General features: G+C 44.0%; 1 protein-coding gene and 1 long non-coding RNA gene across 2 annotated transcripts in view; one reads left to right on the forward strand and one right to left on the reverse strand.

Annotated features, from left to right (window-relative positions):
* The window catches only part of WWC2 (WW and C2 domain containing 2), a 202,421-nt gene that overhangs the window by 2,981 nt on the left and 183,306 nt on the right, over positions 1 to 16,134 (reverse strand). The window contains exon 22 of the mRNA XM_082715818.1: positions 1,279 to 1,406. Coding sequence (XP_082571944.1) covers positions 1,279 to 1,406 — 128 coding nt within the window. The remainder of the gene's footprint in view (positions 1 to 1,278; positions 1,407 to 16,134) is intronic.
* On the forward strand, positions 413 to 2,746 carry LOC309855471. The gene is made up of 2 exons (XR_014306821.1): positions 413 to 849; positions 1,936 to 2,746. It is a non-coding gene; the product is annotated as an uncharacterized lncRNA (long non-coding RNA).

A 16,134-nucleotide genomic window follows, 5' to 3' on the forward strand; every position in this document is an offset into this window, starting at 1 on the left:
TGGATTTCCAGCATCAGACCGTTTCTAAACCACTCGGGGGGCCGTTATGAGCGCTTCTAAACGAGGCAGGAGAGGATGCGTAAGCCCAAAGTCCCAGGGACTTCGTAGCAAAGTTCTACAGGGACCTTGCAGAAAAACACATGATACTGGGAAAATTCTTCAAGATCAATACCAGGCCCAGGTAGGGGACCCTTGCTGAGTGATCCCATGACTCCCAAGGCGGGGGAAAGAAGAAATGTGACTGTAGCAAAGGCAGAGCTGTCCCAAATCCCAAAGCGGGGATAAGGAGAAACAACCCGAAAGGGAGAGGCTGGGAAAGATCGGGCAGAAAGGTTTCAGAGGTTAGGAGAGTATTAAAATGATAATAATAATAGTAATAATAAGATCGTATAGTTGCCAAAGGCAGGTGCCAGGTCTGCACATCACACACAGCGCCGCGCCAACTGTATTTCCCGGGGTGGTGCTGTCGCGCGGGCACGGGGGCAGCGACAAAGAAGAGAACAACAACAAAGCCTTCCTTCGAGAAACTAAGAGTCCATGTAGGCGGCGGAGGGAGTGCGGCGTCAGGAGCCAAGTGCTGGGGTGGAAAAGCTCTGAAGACTAAGGGCAGGAGAGAGAGGAGGGAGCGGCCCAGAACCCCGGGACCCGGAAGCACCGCTGTCTCCGCCTTCGGCGTCCTCTCAGGCGAGGGCGGGTGCTCGTGACGTCACTACAGGCCGGAAGGAGCGCCGGAAGCGGAAGCCCCGCTGCACGCGGGGCCTCACAGCCCTGAGTGGCCATTTTTGACTCCTGATTTCAAACTTCCTCGACGAATCAGAGGAGCAGGGCACACGGGGCCCCTGATTCCAGGTGAGACAAGCAGACAGGGTGAGTGAGTGTGTGTGTGCGCGTCCCCAGTGCCGGAGAGTGCCCCAGACGCCCCCTGCTCCCGGGGAGCGTCCCCGACCCCACACGGCGAGGGGGCCCAGGAGGGGCCCAAGAACGTCTGTTGAATGAGTGAACAACAAAAGCCCGGAAGATCTGTGTCTTTCTGTGTTTACTCAGGGAGATGTGCCAGCTGCTTCTCGGGGGGTGGGGCGCACCCCGAGTTCCTAGGAGCCGGGCTTGGATCGGGTCAGGGCCACTGGCGGGGGAGTCTGTAACCTCAGGAAGGAGCAGACGGAAGCATCTACGGTCACATGGTAGGAGAGGATCTGGGGACTCCTGCGCTAATGCGAACTGGCGGCATAATTCAGATGGCGAGAGACCACGCGACGGTGTCGTGGGCGGGGGGTTTACCTGAAGGACTGCACCTGCCGAGGCACCTTCCGGCTCTGCTCCCGGAGCCGGCACACGTCCTTGGAGACTTGCCGCATCAATTTCTCTGCATTCAAACCTTGCTTCTGCTCTTCTTTTGACTGTTCAGCCTGGGAAAGGAAATCAAATCACAAAACCCCAAAGAGCACTGATTAGAAAGCTCCGAAGACGTGCTGTTAAGGCTTGAGAGCCTGGGTCCTGAGCCCAGAGTGGAGCGTGGACAGTGATGGGGGGAGGGGGGAGGGAGGGGGAGCGGTAGTGTCCCTCTCCGCTCACCACAGTCGGGTGCCCCTCTCACGCAGCTGTGGCGCAGTCGCTGATTGCCGCAAGTTTATTTCACTGAATTTCAAAGATCTTAGTACTTGGGTAATATGTGATCATTTTAGTACGCTTGGAAAACCTAAGAACCCCCCAAAAAAGAAATGAAAAACTACTATGGCACTGTGACCAAGAAATAGGCCCTAACATTTCAACCTCTGATTCATCTTTTCAAACTGTTTTCTATCTTAGCCTAATTTTAAAAGCAGTTTGTTGATGTACAAGTTACATACCAGGTTATCCTCTTTTACTTAGTCATATAAACTTAAGATTCCTCCAGGTATTTCCATGGTTTGATTGCTTTTTTTTTTCTTTTTGTAGCACTGAATAATATTCCATTGTTTGCAAGTACCACAGTTTATTTATCCATCACTCACTGAAGGATACCGTGGCTACTCCCAACTTTTGGCAGTTATAAAGAAAGATGCCGTAACATCCATGTCCATAACTTTTCAACTCCTTTGAGTAAATACCAACAAGTGTGACTCCTAGATCATATGGCAAGAGTGTGTGTATTTACTTTTGTAAGAAAAATGTTAACCTAACCTGCATCTTACACTTCATGCTATCTTATATGTCAATTACATCTCAACACAGCTGGGGAAAAGAAGAATTGAAAAAAAAAAAAGTCTGGGTCCATGGTTGCTGTACTATTGCATTCCCACCAGCAGTGAAGAAGAGCTCCTCCTGTGCTATGTATTTGCCAGCATTTCGTGTTGTCAGTGAAGCATCAGTGTTTGAGTTTGGCCATTCTAACAGGCGTGTGCTGGTAGCTCACTGTTGTTTCAATTTGCAGTTCCCTAAGGACATATGATGTGTAGCGCCTCTTCATAAGCTTCTTTACCATCTATATATCTTTTTTGGTGAGGTGTCTGTTTAGGTGTTTGGTCTACTTTTCAGTTGGGCTGTTCATTGTCTTATTGTTGAGCTTTAAGAGTTCTTTGTATATTTTGGATAGCAGTCTTTTATCTACAGTTCTTTACAGTTTTGTATTTAGGCCTACAATCCATTTTTAGTTCATTTTCGCTAAGTGCGTAAAATCTGTGTCTAAATTTTTTTTTTCTTTTGCATGTGGATGTCCAGGTGTTCCATTTTGTTGAAAAGATTCTCTTGTTCCATTGTATTGCTTTCACTCCACTGTCAAAATTCAGTTGATTCTATTTGTATGGGTCTGTTTCTGGGCTCTCTATGATCCTCTAGTGATTTATCTATTCTTTCAATACTACACTATCTTGATTACTGTTGCTTTACAGTTAAGTCCTGATGTTGGGTAGTGTCAGCCCTCCAACTTTGTCTCCTTCAATACTGTGATGGCTATCATCTGTCTTTTGTCTCTCCATATAAACTTCAGAGCCAGTTTGTCTATGTCCATGATATAATTTGCTAGGGTTTTTGACTGGGATTGCATTATCTATAGGCCAATTTGGGAAGAACTAATATTTTTTTCCTTTTTTTTAAAGTTGGTTCTGTGCCCCGTGGGGAGCTTGAACTCATGATCCTGAGATCAAGACCTGAGCTGAGATCAAGAGTTGGAATCTTAGCAAACCAAGCCACCCAGGCACCCTTGGAAGAACTAACATCTTGACATTATTAAGTCTTCCTATCCATGAACATGGACTGTCTCTCCATTTATTTAGTTCTTTGATTTTATCCATCAGGTTTTGTACTTTCCTCATTTAAATCCTATACATATTTTGTTAGATATATAATTATTTCATTTTGGGGGAATGCTAATTGTGTGGTGTTTTTAATTTCAAATTCCACTTGTTCTGTAGAGTACAGAAAAGCAGTTGACTTTTTATATATTAACCTTATATCCTGCAACCTTGCTATTGATTTTCCTGTTTTCGATGTCATTGATTTCTATTCTAATTTTTATTTCCTTTCTTCTGATTGCTTTGGATTTACTCTTTGTTTTTTAGTTTCCGAAGGCTGAAGCTTAGATTATTGACTCTAAATCTTCCTTTCCAGTATATACATTCACTATTTATAAATTTCCCTCTAAGCACTGCTTTTGCTGCATCCCACAAAGTTTGATAAGTTGGCTTTTCATTTTCATTTAGTTCAAAATGTGTTTTCTCTTGAGATTCCTTTTTATGACCCATGTGTTATTTAAAAATGTGTTGTAAGGTCTCCAAGAACTTTGGGATTTTCCAGCTATCTGTTATTGATTCCTAGTTTTATTCCATTGTGGTCTGAAAGTAGATACTACATGATTTGTATTCTTTTATATTTTTAAGTTGTATTTTATGGCACAAAACATGGTCTCTCTTGGTGAATGTTCCATGTGACCTGGAGGAGAATGAATTCTGCTGTTGTTGGATAAAGTAGTCTATGGATGTCAGTTATATCTAGTTAATTAACAGTGTGGTTGAATTCAGCTATGTCTTTGCTGATTTTCGGCCTTTGGGATCTGTCCATTTAGGACCAAGGGCTGTTGAAGTCTCCAACTCTAAGAGTGGATCTACCTATTTCTCCTTGTAGATATATCAGTTTTTGCCTCATATATTTTGATGCTGTGTTAATAGGTGCGTACACATTAAGGACTGCTATCTCTTCTTGGAAAATGATTCCTTTGTCAGTAATTATGTAATGTCATTGTTTAATCATTATGTAATGTCCTTCATTATATCAGACAACTTTTATGCTCAGCTGTCTGCTCTGTCTCAGATTAATATAGCTACTCCCACTTTGTTTTGATTAGTGTTAGCATGGTATATTTTTCTGTAACCTTTTACTTTTAGTCTATATGTGTTTTATATGTAAAACGGGCTTCTTGTAGACAAACATACAGTCAGGTCTTGCCATTTATTAAATTCTGACAATCTCTTTGAATTTGCAAATTCAGATCATTAATGTTTAAAGTGATTACTGAGGGGCACCTCGCTGGCTCAGTCAGTAGAGCATGGGACTCTTAATCTTGGGGTTGTGAGTTGGAGCCCTACATTCAGTGCAGAGATTACTTAAAGTCTTTAACAATTAAAGTGATTACTGATATGGCTGGAATGATATCTACCATACTGATAATTGTTTTCCCATTGCTCTTATTCTGTTTCTGTTTTTGCCTTCTACTCTTGTGCAGTCTTTTGTGGTTTTAATTGAGCATCCTATATTACCATTTTCTCTCCTTTCTTAGCATATCAATTATACTTTTAAAAACATTTGTAGGTGGTTGTCCAATATTTTGCAATATGCAAAACATCACAGTACTTTATGGACAGTCCAAGTACCATATAACAATAAAATATTCCTAATCTCTCCCTGTTGTTCCTTGTGTCATTGCTGTCATTTATTTCACTTACACACAAGCATATATATGTCAAATACATAGTTGCTATTATTATTATGAATTGTTATGTTAGATTAATTAAGAGTAAGAAAAATAAATGTTTTAACTTTATCATCACTTAACTCCTTTAGTGCTCTCCCTTTCTTTATGTAGATCTTAGTTTCTGGCCTATACTATTTTCCAACTCTCAGAAGAGCTTCTGTTAACATGTCTTGCTAGGCAGATCTACTGACAATAAATTCTCTCAATTTTCACTTGCCTGAGAAAGTACTTCTCCTTCAGTTCTGAGGGATAATTTTGTAGGGTACAGAATTCTCAGCTGGTGGGTTTATTTTTGTTTTTGTTTTCCCTCTCAACACCTTAAATAGATCACTCCACTCTCCTTGCTTGCATGGCTTTGGAGAAGTCAGATGTAATTCTTCTCTTTGCTCCTGTAGAAGCTACTCTGGCCTCTTTCAAGAATTTTCCTGTATTTTTGATTTTCTGCAGTTTGAGTGTGATGTGCCCAGGTATAGGGTATTTTGGTTTGTTTGTTTGTTTTGCATTTATCCTATGTGGTAGTCTCTGAGCTTCCTGGACCTGCCATTAATTTGGACATATCTGACATTAATTTGGACAACTTCTCAATTATTGTGCCTTTTTTTTTTTTAAGATTTTATTTATTTATTTGACAGGCAGTGATCACAAGTAGGCAGAGAGACAGGCAGAGAGAGGAAGGGAAGCAGGCTCATCGCTGAGCAGAGAGCCCGATGCGGGGCTCGATCCCAGGACCCTGGGATCATGACCTGAGCAGAAGGCAGAGGCTTTAACCCACTGAGCCACCCAGGCGCCCCCTCAATCATTATGCTTTAAATATTTCTTCTGCTTTTCTCTTTCTTGTGCTGGTGTTTCCATTATGTGTAAGTATACTTTTTGTAGTTGTTCTACAGTTCTCAGATATCCTATCCCTTTTCTCCCCCCTCAGTCTTTTCTCTCTTTGATTTTCGGATTTGAAAGTTTCTACGGACATTTCCTCAAGCTCAGAGATTCTTTCTTTAGCCATATCTAGTCTGCTAACAAGCCCATCAAAGGTATCCTTCATTTCCTTCAGTGCTTTTGATGTCTAGTATTTTTTAAAATTATTTCTTAGAATTTCCTTTTTCCTTCAGCTAATATTGACCACTTATTCTTGCATGTTGTCTGCTTTTCCCATTAGAGGCCTTAGTGCATGAGTCATAATTGTTTAAATTTCTGGTCTCCTAATCCCAACATTTCTGCCATGTCTAAATCTGGTTCTAATGTTTTTTTCTGCCTCTTCTTTCAGTATGGTGATTTTATGTTGAAGCCCAAACAGACATAATGTAACAGGTGAATGGAACTCTGTAAGCAGGTCTTTAGTAATGAAGCGGAGGTGTGGGCGAACAGGAAGTCTTTTATAGTCTTATGATTAGGCCTCAGTCTTTTGGGGAGCCTGTGCCTCCAACTGAGAATTTCACAGTGTTTCTCAGTTCCCCCACACCCTATTTAGGCACAACAGCCTGGCTGGAGTGGGTATTTATCTTCTCCCAAGTTGGTTAGGCTCTCAGAAAACCTTTGTAGGTTAGACTCTGGCAAAACAGTTGCTCCTGGGGGCAGCTCTTGTTAACAGAATGCTCTGGTGTATTTCAGCATGCCCCCCCCCCTTTCCCTGCTGGAAGTGCAGGAAATTTTCTTTTCTGATATTCACTAAGAGGACCTGGTAGAGCTACATGAGAATGCACAGAAGTTTTGAGGCTTCCCATGGCCAGTCCCTGGGAGTTTTCAACCCTCAGGCTTGTCTACATGGAACCTCCAGGACTCATCAATTATAGTTTAGGTTCTCCTACCCTAGCACTGGTTCCTCCAGAGTTTCTGCTCTGGTGAGTTATCATTTTCTGTGCTGCCTATTTCTCCAGTTTGGGGGGCATTGTTTTAACCCGTGATATCATTTTCCTGACAGATCTAAGAAGAGTTGTTTATTTTTAGTTTGTTCATGCTCTTTCCTTATTTTTAGAGCAGAACACTGATTTCCTTGTAGGCCAGACCAGGAAACAGAAGTCCATAACTTTTTTTCTTTTTATGTTAAGTTTGCAAGCATACAGTACATCGAGAATTTTGATGTAGTGTTCAAGGATTCATTAGTTGCATATAGCACCCAGTGCTCATCACAACACATGCCCTCCTTAATACCCACCACCCAGCTGCCCCATTCTCATCACCCCTCTCCCCTCTGAAACCCTCAGTTTGTTTCCCAGAGTCCAGAGTCTCTCATGGTTGGTCGCCCTAATTCCCCACCCACCTTCAGTTTTCCCTTCATTCCCCCATCATCATCCTCCATTCTATTCCTTATGTTCTACATACGAGTGAAACCATATGATAAATTATCTTTTGCTGCTTGACTTACTTCACTTAGCATAATCCCCTCCAGTTCCATCCATGTTGATGCAAATGGCAGGTACTTATCCTTTCTGATGGCGGAGTAATATTCCATTGTATCTATTCTTTATCCATTCTTATGTTGAAGGGCATCTTGGTTTCTTCCACAGTTTGGCTACTGTGGACATTGCTGCTATGAACATTGGGGTGCATGTGCTCCTTCTTTTCACTACATTTGTTTCTTTAGGGTAAATACCCAGTAGTGCAATTGCTGGATTGTAGGATAGCTCCATTTTTAACTTTTTGAGGAAACTCCATACTGTTTTCCAAAGTGGCTGTACCAGCTTACATTCCCACCAACAGTGTGAGGGGGTTCCCTTTTTTTCACATCCTCATCAACATTTGTTGTTTCTGCCTTGTTAATTTTTGCCATTAAAAAAATTGTGGCATAAGGTGGTATCCCACTGTGGTTTTGTGGCATAAGGTGGTATCCCACTGTGGTTTTGATTTGAATTTCCCTGATGGCTAATGATGTTGAAAATTCTTTCAGTGTATCTGTTAGCCATTTGTATGTCTTCTTTGGAGAAGTGTCTGCTCTTATCTTCTCTCCATTTTTTGACTTGTTTTTTTGGGGGGTGTTGAGTTTGAGAAGTTCTTTATAGGTCTTGGATACCGGTATAACTTTTTAATAGCTTGATAACATCCTTTAATAGCTGTAGCATAATTATTTAATTAACTTTCTGGAATCATATCGTTAAATTATTTCCATCCTGTAATGTTCACTGAAGGTGGGAATTAGCATTTAAACATCTAGATAAATGCACATTTGGTTACATTAGATTTTGAGGGGACAAAAGCAGGCATGTCCTGTGTATTTTGCAAACTATCCACAATAAAGAGTATATCTGCAATCATTTATAGCTACATCTATGTCTGTATAGAATTCTGCATTTGTATTACTCTACTATCAGGGAGAAAATAATCGTAATTTTGTTTAATTTGACTTATAGCTTAAAAACACATCTAAAAGGACAGTTCCTTGGCTACCTAAGTGAACTGTGAATCGGGAATGAGGCTTAGGTATAAATGTGCTGTTACTCTTCATTCCTTCATTATTTGGAAATTATGTGACTTATCCATGATGAGGAAACCAACCTCCACAAAGGCACCAACTCCCTCTTTCAGGTAAAGCTAAGAGGCTGCTTGGTTGTTAATTTAGGGTTTTGGCTCATGGTTTGCTTTGGGGTCTGAGCTGTTTACTCGGGTCCCAAAGCTTCAGAAGGGCAAGGACTGCATCTTTTTTTGTTTGTTTGTTTTTGCATCTGTTCAACATAATTTATAGAGGTTCAAGTGCACAATAAACATTTTTAATTCTGTGGTTTGCTTTTGAAAATGGCCTCTATTTGCAGAAGCTGCTTGTGATGTGTTCTACCATGAATTATATGAAGTCAAAGGCCACACACTACCTACGTACTTAATGAAGGGAAGTGTCATCTCGAAGCAGTCTTGTCAATGCATACTTAAAAACATTAGTTATCCTCACCTGACAGAAACAGAAATCTAATTTAAGTTACTTTGAGTCTGGGAAAGAGTGAGATCTTACAAATATGTGAATTGGTTTCTGGCATTTGTTTGGGAAGCTTTTTTAAAAAAAAGGACTTCGAAGCAGAATTTTCGGTGGTGACCCAGCTTCTCTCTTCCCCTGCCCTCCTAATCCTCCCCAGGGTGCTGGGGGAACCAAGCCAGCTAAGCTCTAGGAAGCTCCCTTTGCTGGACAGACTCCAAGTCGTTGCTCTGACGCCAAGGGAAACCACCGTCCTTTTCATCCTTCCCAAGATGCACTGCGAGGGGGTTTATCCAGATCTGGGTCTGGGGCTCTTCTTGGCATGTTTACCAAGAATCAGCCGTTTTCACAATGAGACCGGTGGGCAGCATGGGAACAAGAGGTTCTTTCCAAGGCTCCCTAACCTTGCCTCCCTTTTGGAAGCGGCTTGAGGGTGGGGTCTGGTCTGCCCTCTCGGTGCCGCACTCCCCAGTGCCGCCCCCTGCCGGCATCCAGTGGGAGTGCTGCGGACACAGGCTGAAAGAATGAGCGTGTGTCTATGGGAAGAACAGGTGTTTAGATGACGATCTTTTTAAATTTTATTATTATTTTTTTAAAGATTTCTATGTATCTATTCGACAGAAAGACAGTGAGAGAGGGAATACAAGCAGGGAGAGTGGGAGAGGGAGAAGCAGGCTTCCCATCGAGCAGGGAGCCCAATGTGGGGCTGGATCCCAGGACCTTGGGATCATGACCCGAACTAAAGGCAGACACTTAACGACTGAGCCACCCAGGTGCCCCCAGATGACGATCTTTTTAAGATTAATGTGCTTCAGTAACTCTCAAAAGATTTAGAATAGCCTTGGGTTTTTTCCAACGGTGACTGACTCCCAACAAAGCTCTCCAGAAGGCCAGAAAATAAAGACTGATGGATTTAGATTCAAAGTCGAGCAAACATCAGAACTTCTCTCACTTGAAAGGTGTTCAAAAGACAAACGATAGAGTGCACAAAACCATTTGTAACTCAAGTAACGGATTGGTGTAGAAAGAGGCCTTTCAAAGAGGAAAAATAAGACATAACAGAGACAAGGGCCCTGGGTATGAGAGGCATCTCACAGAATAAACACAAGTGGCAAATGAACACATCTCCTCAAAGTGACACCACTGGCACCTACCAGACTGGGAACATTTAAGGGAAGTGTAGGGGACAGCACATGTCCCAATGCCTGAGCCACCGGAGGGGAGAGGACAGTGCTACTGCTGCCAGGAGGAAGGATCTAGAGTCGCATCTGCCCCCCTCCCCAGGCGCGGTATGATTCTGGGCATTGGGGGAGGGGAGTTAGGGGCCAGGGAGACTCAAGTCATATGGGAAGCCCCTGCCCCGACCACTGGTCAGCCTGTTTCCTCATGGCCTCCCAAGTGCTGTGCTCCACTAACACCACACGAAATGTAGCCCTGCTTACTGGGGGCCACTGGTCACGGTGGTTGCAGCTGGAGCTGTAAAGGAAATGGGAAAATACAGAATGTCGGTGTTTGTTGGTAGCTTAGAGCAAAGTCTAAGACAGAGATCGACTCAGGCCAGAAGTCAGCATTGGCACAAAGAGAAGGAAGAAAAAACAGCTTTGCTAGGGGTGGTCCCCTGCAGCCTACAATCTAAACTGACTGGACAGTCCCATCATTGAGATCCTTCTGGACTTGAAAGAGCCAAGTCTTTCGGTTACAAACTTTGGAAGGAGAGAAGACTGGCGCCGGCAAAAAGGGATTATAAGGATCTTGTCTTCCCATATGCACCCGATGCTTCAGATTCTGCCAAGGCCAGGAAAGAACAAGGTTTTAGCCTTATAAGACGTGACAGGGACAAGACCTTTGCCCATGGTTGGTTCAAAGCCAAACTGCCAGGACCAGCAACTCTATGCCGAGGCATTTACGCTTTGGAAACACTACTGAATCCAGAACGGTGTCCCAAAATGTACAGGAATGCTCATTTCCACATCGTCCAATAACTGAAAGTTTTGGGAACTGTCATTAGAATAAATAATTATGATATATCTACACAGGTGAATGCCTTAAAAATAATGAAGTACAGCAACATTTACTACAATGGAACGCTGTTCTTCATATAAGAACACAGAATTAGGTGGGGGGAGAAAATCAAGCTTCGCGACAATTTATCTTCATGACCCTATTTTTGTGTAACCCTTCCAAATAACAAGCGCGCGCGCGCACACACACACACACACACGGCATAAGAAAAAGCTGGAAGGACAAATGCCAAGGAGGACGGGGCATCAAGGAGGCATCGCTGCTTTCTGCTTTATACAGTTCTGGATTATTTGGATTTAAACAATCAGCGTATGTTAATCTTTTAGCTAAAGAAAATATTTTTGAATTTTAAAATACTCTCAAAGCTCAAGTGCACTAAAGCATTGTGAATTTAAAAATAAAAATGCTGTGGCACTTTTCGGAAATATGACATTTTAAACTTACTTATCCAGCAAGTACTTATTTAGAATCAATCACACTCACACCACTTTATGGAAAGCTAACTATTCTGTGAAAGGGCATTCCTAGTACTTTGCTAATCATAATCCCTTGCAGTTAACTTCTGACTTTTCACCACAAACAATCCTTTTCCAGATTTTTTTACTGCCCCACTTTCCTTGTTTTGAAAGACTCTGTTTAGAAAAGCCACCTTTGGGGCGCCTGGGTGGCTCAGTGGGTTAAGCCACTGCTTTCGGCTCGAGTCATGATTGCAGGGTCCTGGGATCGAGCCCCGCATTGGGCTCTCTGTTCAGCAGGGAGCCTGCTTCCTCCTCTCTCTGCCTGCCTCTTGGCCTGCTTGTCATCTCTCTCTCTCTCTGTCAAATAAATAAATAATCTTTAGAAAAGCCGCCTTTACTGGCTCTGTACTAATTCTCTCTTGATTATTTTGCAATCGGTGAGACAGTTTAGCTGTCACTCGGAGCTTCTGGTTTGATGTACCTCGAATGCACAGAGGACAAATGCGATCTTTTAGTTCCTAGGTCAGGTCTTATCCTGAGCAAACAAATACTTTTTCATGAGGTCCCAGAGAAGGAACTACTGACTTGGTAAACAGGAACAAATGACAATGACTTCTCCCGTGATGCCATCTATTGAATTGGTAAACTAGTAAGCAGACAGAAGCACTGTTGCTATCCTAATTCTTGGCAACATGGAATATGAATAAACCAATCTTTTTTTTTAAATAATAAGTTTATTCTTCTATTTATTTATTTATTATTATTATTATTTAGAGATTTTATTTATTTATTAGATAGATATCTCAAGCAGACAGAGGCAGGCAGAGAGAGGGAAGCAGGCTCCCTGCTGAGCAGAGAGCCCGATGCGGGGTTCGAACCCAGGACCTCGGGACCACGACCCGAGCTGAAGGCAGAGGCTTTAACCCACTGAGCCACCCAGGCACCCCTGAATAAACCAATCTTAAAATAGCCATCTGCTTACTGACTTAAACAATAGAGATTTGGAAAGGCCAGAAAAAGAAGGTACGTGCTGGATATACTTAGGTAAAATCTGGGCCATTTTCTCTGAGATGTGTTTTATCAGATGAGAATTACAACAGGCTCCCTGGGTCCTGTCCCGCCTTTGGTCACCTTCCACAGAAATGCAACGGTGGGGGTCTGTTTTACCCTCTGCAGAAGAGCACTAGTGAGACGGTCCCTCTAAATAAGGTGGATGGCTACTGCCTTTCCAGAATGTTTTTGGGCACTGCAAAATCACTTTGAAATCTGGTTTTGTTTCAAAATAAGACTGACCACGGAACGTCTTGCTTTTCCCCACTGAGTAATTGACTACTTCTCTGGAAACTGCCTTTGTCTGTGTGATTATATCTGTACCTACACACCTGTATCTTCCTCTCAAAATCTGGGTGACCAAATACATCGCGAGAAGGTTTTGTCAGCTGTTAATAATCAAGAGGAGCCAACTTTCTGGCAGTTAAACCTCCCTGCTGAGTACTTCACTGTAATCAGTAAGATTTATTTTGTTGAATGAGGTGTATTGGTGTCTTTGACACACGATTTTCTTAGCATAATCTAGTTTTAAATGTTAACATCTGTATTATTTTAAGCTTTAAAAAAGGCTAGCATCGCAGAACTTTGGTGTGTTGACAGGGAAACACTCTGAGGAAGAGAAAGAAATTTCTTCTCTGGAAGCAACACGAGGCTCCTTTGGAAAAATACCATGCCTTCCTCAGCACTCGTCTTCCCTTCTCACCAACAAGTCATGATAAGCTGCCTGGTTCACAGGATCAGAAACCACTTTTTGCACCCTAGATTCCAGAAAAGTGTGACTATCCTTCAGTTTATGCGATGGGTGCCTGACCTGCGGAAAGTGCCAACCTAGAGCCACGCAGAGAAGCCTAACAGAAGAAGCAATTCTGGTCCGAATTCAGATCTTACGTTTCTCGCTCTGTTTTCTGAGGGACTGTACGATACAAGAAGCCACTAACTCGGATTCGGTTTTTATTCTGAGCTACAAAACCCCTTCCACCACAAAGGAGGAAGGTTATGGAGTGCAATCCTGAGAGCCAGCAGCTTTCTGGACCAGGGAAGCAAATTCTGCGGCTGCCTTCAATTAACTGCTTCTCTGGGAGCTCTATTTTTTATGGCAATCGGCAGGCTCTTTGCTCAGTGTTAGGCACTTTATGAGCTTGCTGCTGAGAATCCCACAAAGCCCCACTGCTTCAGGGAAGTGGTGGGAATCCAAGGGCAGTGTGCGTGCGTGTGTGCTGCTGTGTCCGCGTGTGTACAAAGAAGTGGATGGGACAGGAGGAGCAAGCAGGAGAAGCCCATAGCAGTTAGCGGCGTTTGCGGCCATAATCAAAGGCACACCGTTGAAATCATCTGTTTTCGCAGTCGGGGCTGTTCTGAGCTTTAGCGGACCAGTCCAGCAGCTGGTCAACAGAGAGAGAGAAACCGGCTGTACTTGGGAATCAGACGGCTGGTTTTACGACGGTATGAAATGCACTTGGCTTTGAGAGCTCCACCCTCCCTGCTACTTGAGACAACAGCTGTCCTTAGGCAGAAGGAAGAAAAGATACGGGGGTTGGGGGGAGGGCTTAGCGTAGCTCCCACATTGTGGTTATGAGCGCTGCTCTACTGGCCTATGGAAGACCCAACTGCGGATGCTTTAGATGGAAAAGGCTCAGGGAATCACATCTCACCTCGAACTGCAGGATTCTCCGAGCATGGCAAGTGCCCTAATGGCTTGGCTGCTGGACCACGCAGCCTTCAAGTTCTGCGTATTTCTCCACATCTTGACTTCTACCAAAAGAGAATTGGATCCGCTCTCAAACAGATCACAGATTTTGCAAGGGATCTCGGGGGTCATCTAATCCAATCCTTTTAATTTTGTAGATTAAATATGTAAAACCTTATCTGAGCATGGAAAATACCGAAGCTGCAGATGTGCCCATTTTTATGGCATTTTATAAGGCTGATTTGTCTTTGTTTGGTAGACGAGGAAGGAAGGAGCTGTGCCGGGAAGGAAGGGGGAGGGCCGTGAGAACAGAGCTGGCGAACAGCATGCAGCGCCCACCCCCTGCGCTCCGGCGCCTGCGGGCCCTCGCTGGTACCTCACTCGCTTCCTTCACACTTCCGCCCTCAACTAGGACCGCCAGTGTCTACCAAAGACGTTTTCACCAGGTATGGCCAGGCGGGGCAGAGCTCAGCCCTGTATCGTGCACACAAATACCGCATTTGGTTTATATGTGCATCAGCTCTTAACAAAGACGTTCATACAGAGCTGTTAATACCGTCCCCATCTGACATTCATGGTAACAACCCAGGAAAATGAGAGCAGTGGTATGGAAACTTGAATAAAATTATGAAGACAACCACCTCAGCTCTTAATGACCTTGGTTATTTAGCTACATCTTCGTGTTTAGCCACGAAGGTTTCCTCCTGCTCCCAGAGGATGCCTGTGAGATTCGGCGTGCGTGGCTCCCGGGGGCCGGCCCTACGGCAACCAAGCAGCACCCAGGGGCCACCTTCTTCCTCCCCACTCCTTGCCTCTGCTCCGCCCCTGGGGCTGCACCCCCGTAGTGACACAGTGCGATGGGAGGGTTTATCCCACGCCCCGCATGACTGCAAGTGAACCCTCCTTCAGCTCTTCTCCCTCAGAATCTTGCTGTGCAAACTGATTATGGCACCAACGAGGTGCTGGTTCATCAGAGACACAGATCAGAAAACCCCGATGAAGACATAATTAAATTTCTAAGCATAATCACCAATGCAACTTCTGTAGGGATGATTATAGTCATCAGTAGCTTATTATGGGACCAGAATCATGCATAAGTAGGTACAATTTTATGACTAAGTAACTGCAAATTAGTATAAAAGCAAACCACTATTTTACAGAAAAGAACGCTCAAATGTCACTCTTCTTAGGACACTTTCCAAAGCCGGAACCAGGCCTGCTTATGTCCTGCACTGGGCAAGACTCCAGGGATCTGGGATCTGCAGCCGCACTGCAAACAGCAAATACCCAGGATCCTGGAAGCAGTTCTGCGCAGCCGCAGGCAGAAAGCCTCCAGCGCAGCATGCGGTGAACTCGGCTGGCCAGGCCAAGCACACGAGGCTCTGTACAGAAGTGTGTTGGGTTGTGCTGTCTGAAGCACAAAAATCCTCCTGTCCCCGCAGCAGCACTTTCAAAGAGACACTGGTTCTGGGGTAGGCCCGGGAAACAAGAGCACCCGTGCCTGAAGGACACAGCTGTGACAGTTTTCAAAGAGGTCACTTGTAAGGGAATTTAGTTCAAGTTCGTGTATCTATCCATCCACCAGCAAGTCAAGGGACAACTGTGTATTCTAGGGGTGGGTAAGGGGCGAGCAAAACTCAGAACAGGATAAAATCATGGCTGGCAGGCAAGTCTAGCAGGCTTTAATGAGGCAGAGGAGATTTTTGTCAAGGTGGGAGGGAATATCCTCCCGGAGGCACCGTAACATAGAAGCAGCAAGAGGACGGCCTCGTGGCTCCCCTAGGGCGTCTACCTGGGACTTTGCTGCTAGACCAAAGGCACCCAGGAGGGCAAAGACTTGCCTTTAAGAGGTGTTTCTCCTTTACGGGGAACAGCTCTGCTCAAGTTCCCCAGGACCGCCCTCCCAGAATTTTCCGCAGCTGAGAACAGACACACATTCTTGACTGGCTTACTCAAGGACAAATCGTTACAATGAACGTTACAATGAACACGCAGAACGTGTGCCTCAAACATCAACTTTTACTTGAAGCACAGGTTTTTAGAAACTCAGCAACGCATCAACCCTGAAGATCTCCTG

This window comes from Mustela nivalis (genome assembly GCF_964662115.1).
Source record: "Mustela nivalis genome assembly, chromosome: 20".
Lineage (NCBI taxonomy): Eukaryota > Metazoa > Chordata > Mammalia > Carnivora > Mustelidae > Mustela > Mustela nivalis.